Here is a 17,164-nt window from a genome sequence, read left to right as displayed (position 1 = left end):
CAATATAAAATAAAACCAACAACCAACCTTATATTTTTTCTGAAGAAAATTCAGTTTGAGGCCCTTGCATTACAGTGATTCATTAATGCATCATCCTCGTAATTTAGCTGTTGGTTTGATTCAATCAACTAATATCCTAATCCACTGGAGCTCATAACAGGCTTTACGTCCTCATTAGTGTTTCGCATGCCATGGTAGAGAGACATCCTTGGCCATGTCCTGCTGAAGGAGAGGGCAAACTGGGGAAAATGCTAGAGAAGAAAGAACTGTGTCAGGGAGGAAAATAGAGCAAATCTGGGAGATGGGAGTGTAGGATGGGGCAGGGAAGAGCAGGGCATACATGGGACACACTGTGCCTCCATGCACATCCTAGCTCCAAAGGGGCCCTCCCAGCACCTGCAGAAGGCCAGGCCTGGCCACCCCTGGGGAAGCCACAGGGTGGGCAGAGCAGGCAGGGCTTGTCCTTGCCCTGTTGCATGTGCTGACCATGTGTTGTAGGACCATGACAGGAACTACCAGGCAGGCCCTAAAGTGGTGGCCAGTGCAGCTCAGCATGTGCCACAGAGAACTTCCCCTGGTGCTTACACAATGCTCAGGGCTGACACCCAGTGAATGTGGATGTCTAACCCCTGGAGAAGCCAACCTGTTAATTTATGAACTGCATAGGATGGGTAATCTGCTGTGATTAACTCCTCAACCACCACATAATGCCTCTGGCTTGGGTGGTCCAGCACCAGCCATGGGCATACTGTGCTCTTGGGGGATTTACGTTCTCCCCTACAGACCCTTTATTACCCACTTGAGCCCTCTCAGTGCTGTTAGAATAGTACCAGAGCAGCCCTGGCCCTGCACACAGCTCACCCAAGAAACCTCATTTACCACGGAGCAGCTCATCACTCATGTGCAACAGGAACACGCTGGCTGATCATACATCACACCTCCTCAAACTGGGGCTGTGCCATCAGGAAACCAAATCAGGAGAGAGGCAATACTTCTTAAAAGTAATGAAGGCTTTCAAGTTTATTTGTTCTAATTACCCAGCTGACAGCTCAGGGGAGGAGGAGAAAATTATCAGGGTATTACTGCCACAAAATAGTTGTAACTGAATCATTCCAGACAATAAAGCAGAAGCGCAGGTCACAGGCAACGTGTCACTCCCCCCACGCCAGCCACCAACACCTCAGTGTTGCACCACAATAAAAACACCAATACAAGGACACACTGCTCTATTGTGCATTATTATAGCCAACAATCCTGAGTGTCTCACCTACATGGAGAGCAGCATCTGCTGAGCAGGCTGGGGACAGTGAGCTCACATGCTGCAGTTTGATTGCCTGTGATGGGTGAAGGCCTCTCCTGTGCAGCAGGTGCATCTCTCAGGCTGGACCCCCCAGCCAGCTGCCCCCCAGCTCTTCCAGCCCTTGGCTGCAGTGGCAGCAGGGTGCTGGGGCAGAGGGTGTTGTGCTACTGTGCAGCTGGGGCAGGGTGAGCAGCCCCATGGACAGCAATGGCTCAGGGATGCCAGTGGGAGCCAACAGCTCTGCAGTCTGGGCTCCTGGCACACAGAGCCACAGGTCCTGCCACTATTGGGTTTGCCTGGCACAGCAAAGCCTGTGCTGTGTCACTGAGGGCAAGTGCCAGATGAGCATCTCACCACAGCAGCACGTCATGGCCAACAACAAGCCCGGCAGCACTGGGAAGCAAGCCGAGGTTGGCACAGGGGCACACTCAACCATGTGCTGCACAGAGCAATGGGGCACAGGAGAGCCACCCTGGGGACACAGCAGTGAGCACTGGCAGCCCTTATGTGCCCCAACTGAGCCAGGTGTGCAAACTGCACACTGCAAGGCCACATGCCTGGGGACTTTGGAGACACAGGCCGAAGAGGCAGGAGCTGGGACAGAGCTGCCCCCAGTTCTGCAGGTAGCTGAGTTTGATGCCATCCTTGGAGTGGCACAGCTTGCACCTGGCATTCACACCCCTGCCCTGGCAGGGCTGTGCCCATGGCCTGGCTGGCTCCCTTGGCACGGAGCCAGGAGCAGACACCAGCTTCCTGCTGCCAGCCCAGTGCTCTGCCCGTGCCTGCTGTGCTCCCCTGCAGAACCCCTGCCATGCAGCACCCCAGGGCTGCAGGCACGGGCTGAGCTTTGGGAGCACACATCCACGGCCAAAGCACGATTCATTACACTCAGTACAGACCATTAAACCCTTCCCTGCCCGGGCTGGCTGCTGGGGCAGCTCTGCTGGGGGCAGCTGAGGCTGCACGTACCTTGTGGGAAGTGAACTGTGAGTCCAGCTCTGCCAAACCCTTCATGTGGAGCAGCCATGCTGGGCAGGCCCCAGGAATGATGTCTGTGCCCCTAGCAAGGGCTGCTGCCCTCCACCCTTCCTTGTCAGCCAGCAACACGGTAGCAAAAGACAAGGCAAGAAGCTGGATAAGGGAAAACAACTGCATTATCCCATTTGGAGATCAGCACCCACTGCTCTGCCTCTGTGGGCAGCAGGCATCCAACCACTCCTGATGCTTTGGTGCCCCTACAACAGGACTGGGCAGGCAGGGCTACACTCACAGAAGTCCAGTTTAAGACATTTTTATTCTTCTGCAGGTTACACTTAGTGTTTAAGAAAATACAGGATCCCTTTTGACATTCATACATTTTTACAGGGAAAAAATAGGTTTCTCTACTAGGGTGGTTATTAAGCTTGGGCATTCCCAGGCTGACTTCCTTGCCCCCGTTGGCTGCCAGGCCAACACCCTCTCTTCTCAAAGCATCACTGCCCCAATGGCCAGTCCAGGCCTGCAGAGCTTGTGTCATCCCCTCAAGCTAACAAAAAAAAAGTAATTAAAGTAAATACAGTGCTCAGTATTTCCAGTTTCACAGCTCCTACACTGGCTACTGCAGAAGAAGACCTGGAGACAGGGAGTGACCACACTGTGCACACAAATATCTAAGAGACCCACGTTAGTGTGTGTGACTATCTGGACCAGGGAAGCAGGTTAATCCCGTGTGCTAGAAACCTAGAGGAAATAAAAATAAGGGTTCCCCACAATTAGCATAGTCACAAACAGCTACTGGACACCAGGCTCACGCTGCCCCTGAGTGTGCCAGGGGACAGGAGGGCAGCGGGGCAGAGCTACTACGAAGCTCAAGGCAGGAAATGCACGCGCTGCACGACCCGAGCGCGCCTGCCCAAGGGAGCCCCTCTGCTCCAGGCAGTGCTGCAACAGAGTGGCAAGGGGCAGCTTCACCTGGCAGGACACGTCTCGGTGCTGTGTCCAGCCAAGGGCTTCCTAAGGGCAGTGTCATCCACGTGGCTCTTACTTCTAGGCTGCCACAGTGTGCAAGAAATTCAGATTTAAACATCACTATAGAAAGCAGATTGAAAAGCAGCTGCTGGGGTAAGACCTCCACGACCCAAGGTGGGCTGCTGCCCAGAGCAAAGCTGAAGGCTAGGAGGGAGCGAAAGGCTCACTAGACGAGGCGTTAGACAGCGAGCAGCTACTTTCCCTTGGCAGGGCTGCAGCACATTGGCACTAGCAGCAGGAAACAAAACAGATGTTACAAAAGCTTCTTCCAAGCACCAGCAGACTCCACTTGGTCACTGCAGGGAGAGAGACGCACATGGAAAAGAAGTGATACTCTAAGGCAAAGGCCTTTCTCTTCAGGACCTTGGGACACCAGTGCAGCTAAACGCCCCCCCGTGCTGGCTGCTAAGCCCCCACAAGCTCTCTGCCCTTCCCACCAACACCAGCTGCCCAAACAGCTCCTGCTGAGTCTTGCAGGCAAACCACGTGCCAGTGCCCACCCTGCCCCGGGCACCAGGCCCCGGGGGCACCCCTCACCCTCTCTGCCACTGGCGCTTCCACAGGGCTGGTGAACACTGTCCCAACCTTAGGCCTCACACAGAGGGATGTAAGGTATGAGCTGTACTGGGAGGGAATGGGGACAAAGTGTCAACAAAAGACATAGTCCATCCAAGTGGATCAAACTCCAGTCCAAGCTGAGGAGCATTAGCTGGTACCAGAAGAGATTTCTGGGAACTCTTTATAAATCTCCAAGATGATCAGTTTCTCCATCTGGCACTGCTGGTCCTCCTCCTCCTCGCCCAGGATGCGCTGCAGGATGCCCTGCAGGTCAGAGAGGCGGTGCTGGTGCTGCAGATAGGGCGTGGAGCGGATGATGGCATGCATCAGGGACAGATACTCCATCCTCAGCTGCCAAGTGCAGGGGAGACAAAACACAGAGCACAGTGAAAGATCTGAAGTGAGATAAACAAGTATGCCAGCATCGGTGACAGCATGAGCACAGCAACAGCTGTTTGCTGCTGCACCACCAACCAGAGCACAGCTCCAGAAGCACCTGCTTTTCCTTAAGTATCATTAGTAACTATGGAAAACTCTGCTTTTCCCACAGCAAGAGTGCTGCTCCTCCCCTGGCCTTGAACACGTGCACATCCCCCACCTCCTGCAACAGCAAACAAGAGATTTCTCCTACTACTACTCACAGAGGGTCTCTCTTCCCAAAGGTCCCTGGTCAGAAGTGTGTAGACCACCAAAAGCCTGGCAGATCTTTCTTCAGCTATGCTGGTGTGCCAGGCAGGATAAATCTTCCCTTCCTCCTCAGCTCCCAAGGTTGATTTAAGCACCCAGAAATGCTGTGCCCACCCCAGAACTCCACTCTTGCCTGCACCAGCAGGCCCCATGAGGGGCCAGGACAAACACCATTGCTCTGGGACTGTGCTCCCTTCCCCAGTGTCTGTGAGTCACTGTGAGCACCTTGTCTCCAGGGGAGAGATCCGCAATCTGCCGCACCAGGATGTCGATCAGGACCATCATGTCTGTGTGATAGAAGATGCTGGCTGTATCCTTGCTGGCAAAGATGTCCTGCAGAAACTTCAGCACTGAGTGTGGGGGCTGAGGCTGATGCTTGAAGATGGAAACGGGATCATCTGGAGGCAGAGACACTGTGCTGAGCCACACACTCCCCGCTGCCCCTCTGCTCCATCCTCAGTGCACATCCCCTCATTAGACCCTTCAGAGAGGAGCCTGCCCTGCCCTCAGTGAGCCTCTCCCTGCCCGTGGATAGCTTTGGTGCTCAAAGAGGTGAAATCAGGATGGCAGCTCTGCAGGCTACCCAGATGAGAGCAAACTCATTATGATGAGCATTAATCACTGTTTATGTTTCACTGACCATCCCAGGTGAGAGCACATTAGTACACTGCCTCTCAGTACCTCCTGTTTTTGCTCAACAGCCACCACTCATTTTCTCCCTGGTTTATTAAGAGGGGTCCAATAACCCCCCTGAAACGCCCAAGAGAGCCTGTACTAAAAACAAGCTTTCACCAGAGACCAGGCTAGTACTGTTCCAGAAGCAAGAAAAGAAACACTTCCAAGTTGAAATGAGCCACCACATCCTGTTCTCTTGCAAAACACATCCCTGCAGACTGCAAGAGGGGCTCTGGGCCATGGCAGCTCCTCCAGCAGTTGTCAGGAAGGCGGGCAAAACAGAAGCATCTTCATTAGGTTGTGGCCCCCCCCTTTCTTCTCCCAGCTCCTCACTGTAAGGTGATCTCTGCAGGGAATCTGGCAGGAAAAGGGCTAAACAAAGGCTTTGGGAGGAGGCCAGACAGAAGAGCACCGAGGTGCCTGCTGCCCTCAAGCTGATATGGTGTGGAGACAGTGATTTGCAGCCCCAAAGAGAACTAAAGCCAGAGTAAGATGAGCTGCATGCATCACAGGGTGGGTTATTTCCAGCAGCTCAACAAAATTATTTCTCTCAGGCAGCAAAGCTCCTGTGCTCCAGAAGGTATTAGCAATACAGCAGTGGCCTGCAGCACAGGCTGAAAGGCCTGGCACCACTCTTCCTGCAGAGATCTCCAGTGTTCCAGCAATCTGCTCTGCAGCAGCTCTACAGCTACACTGGATTCCGCTCCATGCCTGAAGCAGACACAAGGCTAACCCTCTGCTGGCAATTCAGAAATGGAAAGTTCCACTCCAAGCAGCGTTTCTGAAGACAAAAGCTTCCTCTGCATCTGTCCCCCAGGGCAGATGTTTGCCAGCACAGGCAGAGGTTTCTATGCCAGCACACATTGAGTCCTCTGCCTGTCCAAGGACACAAGTGGCCCAGGACCAGCTTTCCTCCCAGACAAGAGCTTGCCCATGGCAGCTGGTCCATGCTCTGAGATGGAGCTGATCTGACACAGAAGTGTGGAAGTAGCAGCCCCTCCTCAGCAATGCAGACTGTCACCCTCACAAACTCACCAGGCAGCAGCACAGCACAGCCAGCTCCTCAGCCACCTGCACCCCTGACATCCTACCCTGTAAGAGCATGGCCATGGCTCCCCAAGGATCTTTGTGCACTCCCTGCCAGGCATGCAGCAGTGCCACACACACTCTCACCTCCTCTGTTCAGCAGCAGCAGCAGCTTCTCTGTGAAAGTCTTCACGTTGGAGTGTTTGCTTATTGCAGTCATGATCACACTGTGTTCTGGAACTAAAGAAAAAACCTGTTCAGCATCTCCCTTTTTTCCTGAAGACCATAGTGATAAAAACACACAATGGGTGGCCCCTATTTCACATCAGTACTCTGGGGTGCTTTGGGGAACCACAGTCTAGGAGGGCTACAAAAAGTTTCAGGCCACAGTGTGGGTGGGCAGGGAAAGAGAAGGTGAAATAAATCTGGAAACAGCACATGAAACACTTGCAACTTGGTGCTTTCTCCATATATCTGATTCATGTGTGGGTTCCCAACTTGCCAGCCAAACACTGGGAAAATACCTTGCAAAGGCTTTATGTTGTCAAACATTACCTCTGCTCACAACCCTCTGCAGCCAAGGGCTCCATTCTTTGGTACCTTCTTCCTTCCTACCATCACTACCCTTCTGGAACTTAGAGTTTTATGAGTTCTCTTAAGAAGGGTCCCAGGAGCATCCCAGAAAAGTTCTTCCCAGCACTCAGCACTGTGCTGTGCAAGGGCACAGGCTGAAGACTTCTAGGAACTGTCCCCTTGCCTGGTCTGGGAGTGATTTGCTGTACAATACATTTATTCCAGCAGAGCTTTAGTGTGTGTGTGAGTGTGCACACTCAATCACAGCTCAGTGTGGCTATTTCTGTGGCCTGTAATATTTCACAGGCTGCAAAGTGTTTCAGGATCCTGAAGGCCATCAATATAATATGCATTTAGGAGAGTTTTTGAACTAATGCTGTACAATTTAACTGCATGATAGATGAATCTTGCAGATGTAGGGATAAAAATTCAATCCACCAATAAGCAACGTGAACATCATTTAACATTTTCTTAGCATCAGAGAACAAGTCACTGCTCTCAGCTATGCCCCAGGTGGGCAATAATCCCCAGAAACACACTGCCTGTCATGCATTCCTGCCTAATTACAGTAGCCAGCAAGGACATGGGTAACTGTGGGAAGGGGTAATGAATGCAGGCAGCAGAGATATACTTAATCAGTTTCTGTGCACTCAACTTTCACAGGAAATTAGAAACATTTTAATGACACACCACCCAAAAGAACAGGTAAATTACTGGACACATCGTTGCGGCTTTATCTTCCCCTCTCTCCAAAAAATCAAGGATAATGTCATGAAGTAGATCAAGGGTAAATAATTAACTAAAGACAATTGGAGCAACAGGACACTGGGTTAAGGAATGGCCTCTCTTAGCAAGACCTGGAACTACATTCCAGTCTTCCAAAAGGCTTAAAAATGTGCAGGCAGAGAGAAGGAAGACGCTCTTCCCTAAGGACCTGATCTGATGTCTGTCCTCGTGGAGTTCAGCAGGGCAGGGAGGAGAGAGAACAAGGGCAAAGAGGGGACAGCACATCTCAGGCCAATGCTGAAGGGCTTGGCCACAACAGCTTGGCACTGGATGAGCTTCAGACAGTGTGGACAGGGAAGTACAAGCTTTGCCAAGACTTGGAGAAGGCAGAGGACTTTTGTTGTGAGTTAGTATTGAGAAATGCCCACTGAAGCATCTTCTCTCCCAGGTCACTCATGCCTATAAATTAACCCCACTCATGCTCTGCAAGTACACCCCAACAACTCTTTTGACAGTGACAAATCCACTGAGCTGCCCAAGGTGCTGGGCAGGGGGTCTCAGACCATTTTTTCCTCTAGGGTTTTGCACTACACTTAAACACAGTGCTGTACCAGAGACTAGGAAAGCTGGTTGGTGGTTACAGCACCATCAAGACCCAGTAAGATTCTCCCTCCCCATTTTTCACACTCTCACTGCAGACCACTGAAATGCTGCCAAGGCAGAGCAGCAGCAGTTGAACCTGGAATGTGGAGATTGAAGGCCAGAAGGACGTTGACAAACAAGTCAGGCAGCTGGTCAGTGGTGTCCGAGGGCAGCCCGTCCTCAATCACATCCAGCAGGAACTGCACAAACTGAGAGTTGAGATGTTCTGCACAAGGACAAAGGGGAGTTTACAGCACAGTGAAAATAAACCAAGCAACAAGGGACCATCCAAGCCACTTTTATGCTTAAAAACCATTAGTATCAGCCTCTGGGGAATGGTGGGCTCTTCAAGTGGACTAGACAGAGCACTGAAGCATCTTTGTGTGAGACACAGTGCAGGGGATTGATAAAATTCAGTACTCCAAATGGCTTTTTTTTTTAGTAAACCACCAAATCCTGCTCTAGCTGTTGCAGAACTAATGCCAGCAGTGAAGGCTTCAAGGTAGAAAAAGATTGGCATTCTTGACCACAGGTTCAGTTAATCTCTTTTAAAAAAACCCTAATAACCTAGATCATTAGTAATAACCCAGTTTTCAATTCAGCTATTAGGAAAGCTCAGGAGCTCATGCAAATAAGTCCACCTGCAGGAAATAACTGCCAGGGTTACACAAGGAGAGGTAAACAGGAGGTGTAGAGGCTCATTCCAGTCTCTACTGCACCACTTTTAATCTTGCACAAGTTTACCCAGGGTTAAGGTAAAGCTGCTGACAAGATATTTATAAAAATCTCTACTGCATTTCTAGGAAAATTAAGTCCAGAATTTCCCAAATATGAAATAGCTGTGGGAAGAAGTGGGCAGGGCTTTCTGGCTGAAATGAAAGGACAGAGAATAAAACAGGGAGAATATTTGCACTTTGTAATTAACCACAATACCCTTAATCATCTCCACTTTCCCTAAGAGCCTGAACTACAGAGAGCTGCACTATCCTGCTAGAAGAGAGACCAGAAAGAGGCCACATTATGCAGCTGACAGCCTTAGTGGGTGTTTGTGTAGGGATCTGGGATCTCAGCCTCATCAGCAGTCTCCAAAGCAAGTAAGAGGTGTGTGCTTTCACACAGGCCAGAGGTAAAACAAAATGCCACTTAGTCACAGGGATGGGCAAATCCATGTTGCCTGCAGCATGGCACTCAGTTCTCCACTGCTCTAACCCAGATTTGTGCTGCTCTTTGGAAATCTGGCACCTCAGCCCTGTGCTTCAGCCAGGCTCTACTGATAAAGAACAGACCCTACTCTTGGTGGGCTTCCACTGAGCTGTCCCTGGCCTTGGCCATCAGGAGAAGTCCCTTCCCCATGTCTGCCAGCATGCCCAGACATCCCATCACCAGCTCTGCCATGAGCACAACCACTCTTACCATAGTGGTGATATGGCAGGGGCTCCCCCATGGAGAACATCATGGCCAGCACCAGGGCAGAGTAACACATCTTCTGATGATCTGCAAGGCAAAGGTCCTGGCATTAGCTCTTCTGAGGATGTGAAACCTTTCCCCAGCTGCAGCTGGGAATCACACACTTCATACAGGCATGTAACACTCCTCATTCCTGTACTGACTGAGCAGTAAGGGTGTTTGTCCCCATTTTAGCACAGCACACGCCTTCTGTGCCGTGTGTTTCCAAAGCAATTTAAAAATAATCATAACAGAGTCCTCTATTTTTTTCCCCTCTACTTCAGAGGATCTGGGCAAACTTGAGCTGAATAATTAAAAACCTCCCCTGCACAGTCCCAGGACACATCCCATAGTTATGTAATTATTGAACCCAGAAAAAGCATCCATCTGGCCAGCTCAAAATACTGCCTGTTCCAACCAACACCACCCCCAGACAGACATGCTGCTTGTTACCATCTCTGCACTGCTCTACTTTTGCTACCTCAGCTCTGCCTGAAGGTATAAAAGGTCCCTGAGGAGAGCAGATCACTGCTCAGGCTGTGCATCTGCCCACCTCCCAGGCCACACATCTTCAGCACTGATACATCCCACAGCCTCCCAGCCCAACACAATTTTTGCTGGCAGCAGCTATCTGTGAATGCTCCAAAGAACCCCTGCCAGTGTCTTTCCTGAATTTTAATTAATGGATACCTCTCAATAGATATTTGAAGAAAAAAAAAAAAAAAAAAGGTCATCAAATAGAATCTGTGCCCTCATCAAATGTACCCTCTGTCCAGTTCAGCAAGTCTGAAGGCAATAGGAAAATGAGTATTATTTAGGTTACCACATGTACTGGCTAAATAAAGTTCAGCTACATCTGCCAGAAAGAGCCCAGGGGGAACAAGGAAACTGAAGGTATAATTATGAAAAACTGACCAAAGCTACTTTTCATCAGAGGAGAAAAAGGCCCCTTCAATCTATGGTGCTTTTCCTGGCCATACTGCTGCCCTGCACAATACACACCTGTTCAGTGCTCCCTCCAAACCCTTCAAGATATTTCACTTCTCCATGCACAAAGCCACCATCTCTAAGCCTCTGCACCCTCAAGTTGGGCCTTCACTGCACAGGCTGATGCCTTCAATGTCACCACTCACTCCTGCACTTGGCCAAAGGACCTGCAACACTTGGCAGCTCTCAGGTTTACTGTCAGCATGGGGGAAAATGCTATGGAGTCATTCCAGCCCCATGGCCCCTGGAAAGGCAGCTCTGTCAGCAAAGCCTCTCCACTCAAAGCACACTCACACTGTCACAGCTCCACACGATGCCTCACATTTCCATCAGCAAGTACTTGGAGTAAAAATAGATCATTTGCAGCTTAACCAGATACTACAGTATGAACAAGATTAAGAGTTTGTAGACCATGTGGCAGCAAAGGAAGGCTGAAAACTGCTGTTTACTCTCTGTAAACAGAGAGGGAGGATATTTAATGACTTCAATATAATTCATACTTCTTATATAAGAAGTACTCAGCTATAAGGTGACAGTAATGCCAGAGCAGACAGTAGCAGAAAAGGGATCTGACAAACTGTTCACCACATGATTTCTTCATTCTTCCCTCCATGGCTACAGGAGCTGGGTCTCAGAGGCAGGACACTGCAGTAGGGAGACACAGGGAGCTGCTGTTTTCATGTTCCTAAAAAGGCTTTCTTTTGTCAATAAAATATTTTCTCTCATCACATCAGGAGCAATGAAATAAAGTAAGAGCCAGAAGCCAGTGATAAACGCGGCAGTAGCAAATATGGAGGAACAGACTAGAGATGGGAGGGGAGGGAAGAGTGTAGTTTTATACCTCCTTGGTCCATCTGCCATTAACTGATGTCCATTCATCTTGGCTGACAGTAGTCCACATGACTAGGAGGCAAATCTTGTTGTATTTCCCTACAGATGACAAATCAAAGAATGCTGAAACCAGCCAGAAACCAGAACTTGGGGCAAATCCAGATGACCCCAGAACACTCACACTGCATAGGCTCCACAAGTTTTTGGGAGTGTCCCAGCTGCAGCAGGACAAGACTCCAAGACTCACCATGCTGAAGAGCAGAGTAACTGTCAGTCAAAACAGAGCTTCTGGGTTTTACCTTACAGAGGAGCACCAGTTGTGTCAGAAATTAGGCAGTATCAATGCAGCTCTCCTGAAGCAGAGGGACTGCTGACAACAGACTGAAAAGCATCACTGAAGCAGCCACGACAGGTGGGAGAGATACAGCTGTTTGCTTACCAGCCTGCATTGCTGAAAACTACTGAGATAGTGGTGAGAAACTGCAATCATGTATAATGTAAAAGCATTTCTCACAGGCCTTTGAAAACCTTGCTTCCACCTTCTTAACACAGCAGTGTGAAATGTGGGCACTGGAAGCAGACACAATTGTCTGTGACTGAGGGGAGGAGAGCCTGACAGCTGACTTGCATGCAAACTGTGCTGCAACAAGGGAGAAAGTCATGACTACAGACTGGATTATCCCTGTTTGTTTTCTTTGGAATTGCTCTGGCTAACTCTGTCTTGCTGTGGCTTATTATAAGGTGTTCTAACATGGATAGATGTGCAGGCCAGCTGCAGCAGAGGGAAGGAGCTGCCCAGAAGCAGTAAGACCCAAGCATCTGCAGAAGAACTGGCCAGCAGCCAACCTGCCTGCATCAATCCCAGGGCAAAGCCCTTCTCACCAAAGGCACCCAGCATCCACAGCCAGAGCTGCTGCCCCAGCTGCTCTGCAATAACAAGCCAGGAGGGATCCCCCAGAGCTGCTGCAGCCAGTTCCAGCTCCCCAGCTGTGCAGTGCTGGCACTGACTGCCCTGGCTGCAGTCACCCACAGGAGGGATTAGCTATTCCACAGCATGTCATGGATCAGCTGCTAGTCGCCAGTTTTTAGTACCAAAATAAGCTCAAGTCATTCTAGGATTCAAGGTCATGCTTTCACACAAGCTTGCCATTTGCTGGCAGCACATGAAGCAGTAAAGCACCAGCATGGCAGGAGGGAACTACTAATGCCCTGAAACACCTCTGAAGGACAGACACATTTTGGCCAAGGATGGTTACCCCCCTGCAGCCCCACTGTGAAGGCTGGGAGGAATGGATGATGCACACATGCCATTGCACAAGTGCCTGCCATAAAGCTTAGCCCAAGGAAAGCAGCACAGGATGAGAACACTGATTTGTGAGGCTCCTGTATCCACACAGTGGTCTGTCAGCAAAGGAGGAGCAGCTTTTCACCTTCCAACTGGACCACTTTACAGCAAGGAGGGAAAAAATCCTCACCTTGAGATGATGCTAGGGAAAGGGAGATGCTGCAGAGCTGCAGGCCAGCAGCTCAGAGGACACAGTAGAGCCACTCCTCATCCACTTCCACTGCCCTACTTTTAGGACCCCAAAGCAGAGCCAGGAGCTGCTGTGAGACAGGCCTGCTCCAGCCTAAGTGCTCCCTGGAGATCAGCAGAGGTGTGCAGAAGTCACACAGGTCAGGGCTCAAAGCTCCACACCCACCAGGAGGCTGAATCAGCTGTGCTGTCTGGGATGACACAGACCCAGGCAAACACAGCATCACTGCAACCAGCAAGGAGTAAGAAGGGTGACCAGCCCACTCTGCCTGCACAAAGACAGCTCAGGAACAGGTCAGGAGACAGAACCCTCTTTGGGAAGGTGCACAGGGTGCTCACTTGGGGACAGTCTTTGTGAATGAATGATGGAGGCACAATAAAGTTTTGTTTTGGCAGCACAAAATCAGGAGAAATGCTGCTGCAGGAGCACAGTCACAGTCCCATAACCAAGCAGCATTTGCTTCTTGGGCAGTAAAACCTCAGCCTGGAGAAGATGCTTCTGAGGCATAACCAGATTAAACACCAAGTGTGGCAAGTTCACAGCACAGAATTCATAAGCAACAATAACAAAAGAGGAAGCACAGCAGTAATACTTGCAATCCCACAGCACCAGCCCTTTCCCCTGCCCTGAAATGCCACCCTCCTCACCTCTGAAATGCCTGCACTTCAAAGCATCTAGGCAGAGACAAGTGCAAAGCCTTCTGCAACAGGCTTGATTTTCATCTCCACAGCCCTTTCCAGACATGACATGAGCCCTGTTAATGCTGCCCAGAGAGCCAGGTTGGCAGGGACTCATCTGAGGTGGGATGCTGGGGCAGGAATGTCTATTATGCAGGTTCAAAGTGGCCATGTAGGACATTTACTCAGCTCACATATAATGGATGGGCCAGTCCCTGTTCTCTGCAGACCTGTCAACCCCTACACAGTCTCATCACCAAATTATACCACTCACAGCTCCATGACACCCACAACAAACTAACAGACTGCAACCAGGGCAGCAAGGCTGCAAACACCAGGCTCTGCTGATTTGATCCATGTGGTCACTCAGCAGCTACTCTAATTGTGGGTCACAATTAGCACAAGACAATGGATTTTCAATGTCCTTTTAAGAGGAATATGCCACTGCCAGCACTGGTGGCCAACAGGTTGGCTTCAAAATGGGGAGCAAAGCTGTGACTGTCCAGGACCAGGCATGTGTGGGGAGCTGGAAAGCAACTCCAGGGGAGTATTACTACATGTTCATCTTACTCTTAGGCTTTTTCCCAGCATGTGCTTCTGGCTGCCCAGAAATAAAGGACACTGGGCTAAGCAGGAGCTCTGAGGGCACAAAGGACATCCCTGTTAGTAGCAGGGACAGGTCATCCTAACAAATGGAGGAGGGTGAAGTAGAAGGAACCTGAGGGCAAAGCCTGAGTATGGAAAGCAAAGAGCTGGGAAATCCTGGGCCATGGCACTATCCTGCAGAGGACCAGGACTGCAATGCCAACAACAGCACTACCATCTCTCTTGGCACAGTGGTGGAGAGAAGGCCCTTTCCTTTAACCAGCACACCTCACTCACCACAGTGAAACACCACAAAAAATTGGGTACAGAACACTGGAAAAAACTCTTTAAGAAACTGCAGAGATCTTCCTTGAGATCTGCAAGTGTCTCTTGTCAGCATTATGAAACAAAACTGGAACAACTCAAAACGTGTTTTAAGACATCTACAAGAAGTGACACAGACCATTCATGGCATGTTCAAGAGCTGGAGGGCCTGGCACCATTGGACTGAAACATCCCTTCCTGTGCATTCCCAGTTACAGAGGTGATAACCTGAATAACTTCAGAACCAGACACCATCCCCCAGGCATGTGGAGCAGCCAGGCAACGGGGGGCCATGCTGCTGCTGCAAATCCTGTGATGGCAGCACACATGCCAGGGCTGTGGGAGCAGCAGCTCTGGCTCACCCTGTGTGTGGGTCTGCATGTCCCGGGCCAGCTCCATGGGCAGCACAGAATTCACCAGCGTGGAGATCACAGCAGCATCCAGGTTGCACATGGCTCCAAAGCACTTCAGCAGCAGCAGGCGCAGGGGCACCCTGTGTTCCTGCAAAACCAAGTGCTTACATCAAACCATGTCCTGAGGAGGGCTCACTGAGGCAGAGACTTAGAAATTCCTGTTGTTGGGAAGCCACAGACCTCCCCAGGGAGACATGAACCCAGAAGCTCTAAAAGCTTTTAGCAACAGTACAGGAATCACTTTACAATAATGTTCTCAACTGGGCTGGCTACAGGTTGTTGGCCTGTGTGGTCAGAGGGCATGTGGCAGCCAGAGCTCAGATCTGAGATCCACATCATCCACTAAATCTGGTAACACACCAACAAGCCATACCTGTCCCCAGCAAAGAGACTGAATGTGCTGGGCAGCCAGGATTCTCTGAGCATGTTAAGGCTTTGTGAACACTGCTCTCATTAAGGTTTCATGACAAGGTAACACTTGCAGGCTCTCTTCAGAAAGTTTTGGGAGATGCAAGGATTCCATCAAAGATGATGCTCAGCCTGCACCCCCCCTGCAGGAGTTCTGATGCTGAGGTAACCTGCATACTCCACCCCCAGCCAACAGCTCCAGGGTTCAGAGAACACAAGAGAGCCAAGCCCTGGCACTGGGCATGACAGCAGCCAGGACAGGACACCCAACTGCTCCTTACCTGGTCAGGCTTCCTTGGAATTGTGGTCAGAGAGGAGCAGGCAGTGAAGGTCAGCAGGCTCTGAATGCCCAGCCTGCCTTCCTGCTCTCAGCTAAGCCACAGCCCCCTGATGCTGAGATCTGAGTTCAGACACACAAGGGCTGGGTGAAAGCAAAATGCCACAAGACTTGATGTACTGTAGCTGGGGACTTGGGGACAAGATGGGGACACGTTTTCTACTCCCACAGAGTCCTACAACAGAACTTTCCAGGAAGGAGAGGGGCAAAGCAGCACTATATAAGGGTTTAGGGCAAAACTTACATTTCTTCCTCTAAACTGATTTCCTTCCCCACTCCCAAGGCTTCTACTCATTACCTTCCTAACCAAAGTTATTTACAAATGCACAGGGGTGCATCAATTTAAAGAAGAGCAATCACAGATCTCCCCAAGGCATCCTCTGAATTCCTTCCTCTAGACAGCAGTGATGTCAACGCTGTCCCTCAATGGGCCAGTAAAAGCAGCAAGCTTTACCCTTGCCAAGTGCTAGCTACTGCTTCAAAGTCTACAGCACCCTCTGCTCTTTCACACAGCTTTCATGCACAGCATTGACATAGCCAGCACTCAAAAGGGACATGCTGCAGTTTCAGTGAGACCACAGAACTGCCCTATCCAAGGGAAACATTTTAAATACATTAATTGTACCAACCCTGCTCTTCTGCATGTTCAGGGAAATCTTAAAGAGACATTTGGTGCATTCTGCCACCTTACCATCTGATAATACGCCACAAGGGACAGCACAGATTCAAACTCATTCTTCTTGCACATTTTCTTGCAAACTTCTGGGTCTGCATCTGTCTGGAAGAAGGAATTGACAGGTAACCCAGTGACACATCAAAGCAGAAGGTGCCTGTGCAGGGACCTTGAGGGAGTCCACTTGCTATCAGATCTCAGTAGCCCCAATATCTCACAAAGAAACTGAAGGCAGAGCACAGAAACAGATCAAGAACCACCACCCTTCACCATCAAGGTGGATTCTTGAGATATGTCTCTGTCATAGAGCACGTCTCGGCTGAAAATATCTAAAACACAACCTGAACAGCACCTGATTGAGAGCATCCCACAGGTACACAGGGCAGCTCCAGCACTGCTCCCATCCTGAGAAGGACATCTTCTCCCATCCCTAAGTTAGGGGGAAATGGTTGCACAAAATCCCACTCAGCCTTGCCCTGCAGGCCCACAGCAAGGCAGCACAGGCTGTATGCAGAGTGACAAAGACCCTGGCATTTATTACAGAAAATGTGCCTGTTTTTTCCAGAACTGGAGAGGACTATACAATAGTGCCAGAGCAAACCCCTAACACAGACCATGTCACTGCACTGAGGGCAGCTCCCCAATCATCCCTGGACACAGATGGCCTTGTACATACTGGTGAGAATGCTGGGACAGTAATCCCACTGCTGCTCACCATGGGCATGTTCCTCTCCTGTATGCAGAGATAAGTGAG

General features: G+C 50.3%; 1 protein-coding gene across 3 annotated transcripts in view; it reads right to left on the bottom strand.

Moving 5' to 3' along the window:
• Nucleotides 1-2,575: 2,575 nt before the first annotated feature.
• Nucleotides 2,576-17,164, bottom strand: part of NCKIPSD (NCK interacting protein with SH3 domain) — a 49,970-nt gene continuing 35,381 nt past the window's right edge. For all 3 annotated transcript variants that reach the window (XM_063164748.1, XM_063164749.1, XM_063164750.1), the window contains 7 exons: nucleotides 16,429-16,515; nucleotides 14,942-15,080; nucleotides 9,608-9,688; nucleotides 8,292-8,420; nucleotides 6,401-6,493; nucleotides 4,778-4,950; nucleotides 2,576-4,216 (listed from right to left, as the gene is read on the bottom strand). In XM_063164748.1, coding sequence (XP_063020818.1) covers nucleotides 4,013-4,216; nucleotides 4,778-4,950; nucleotides 6,401-6,493; nucleotides 8,292-8,420; nucleotides 9,608-9,688; nucleotides 14,942-15,080; nucleotides 16,429-16,515 — 906 coding nt within the window. In that variant the 3' untranslated portion in view covers nucleotides 2,576-4,012. The remainder of the gene's footprint in view (nucleotides 4,217-4,777; nucleotides 4,951-6,400; nucleotides 6,494-8,291; nucleotides 8,421-9,607; nucleotides 9,689-14,941; nucleotides 15,081-16,428; nucleotides 16,516-17,164) is intronic.

This window comes from Melospiza melodia, chromosome 10 (assembly GCF_035770615.1).
Source record: "Melospiza melodia melodia isolate bMelMel2 chromosome 10, bMelMel2.pri, whole genome shotgun sequence".
In the NCBI taxonomy this organism is placed as follows: domain Eukaryota; kingdom Metazoa; phylum Chordata; class Aves; order Passeriformes; family Passerellidae; genus Melospiza; species Melospiza melodia.
Note: the sequence above shows the minus strand (reverse complement) of the source record. Positions and strands in the feature narration are given on the sequence as shown.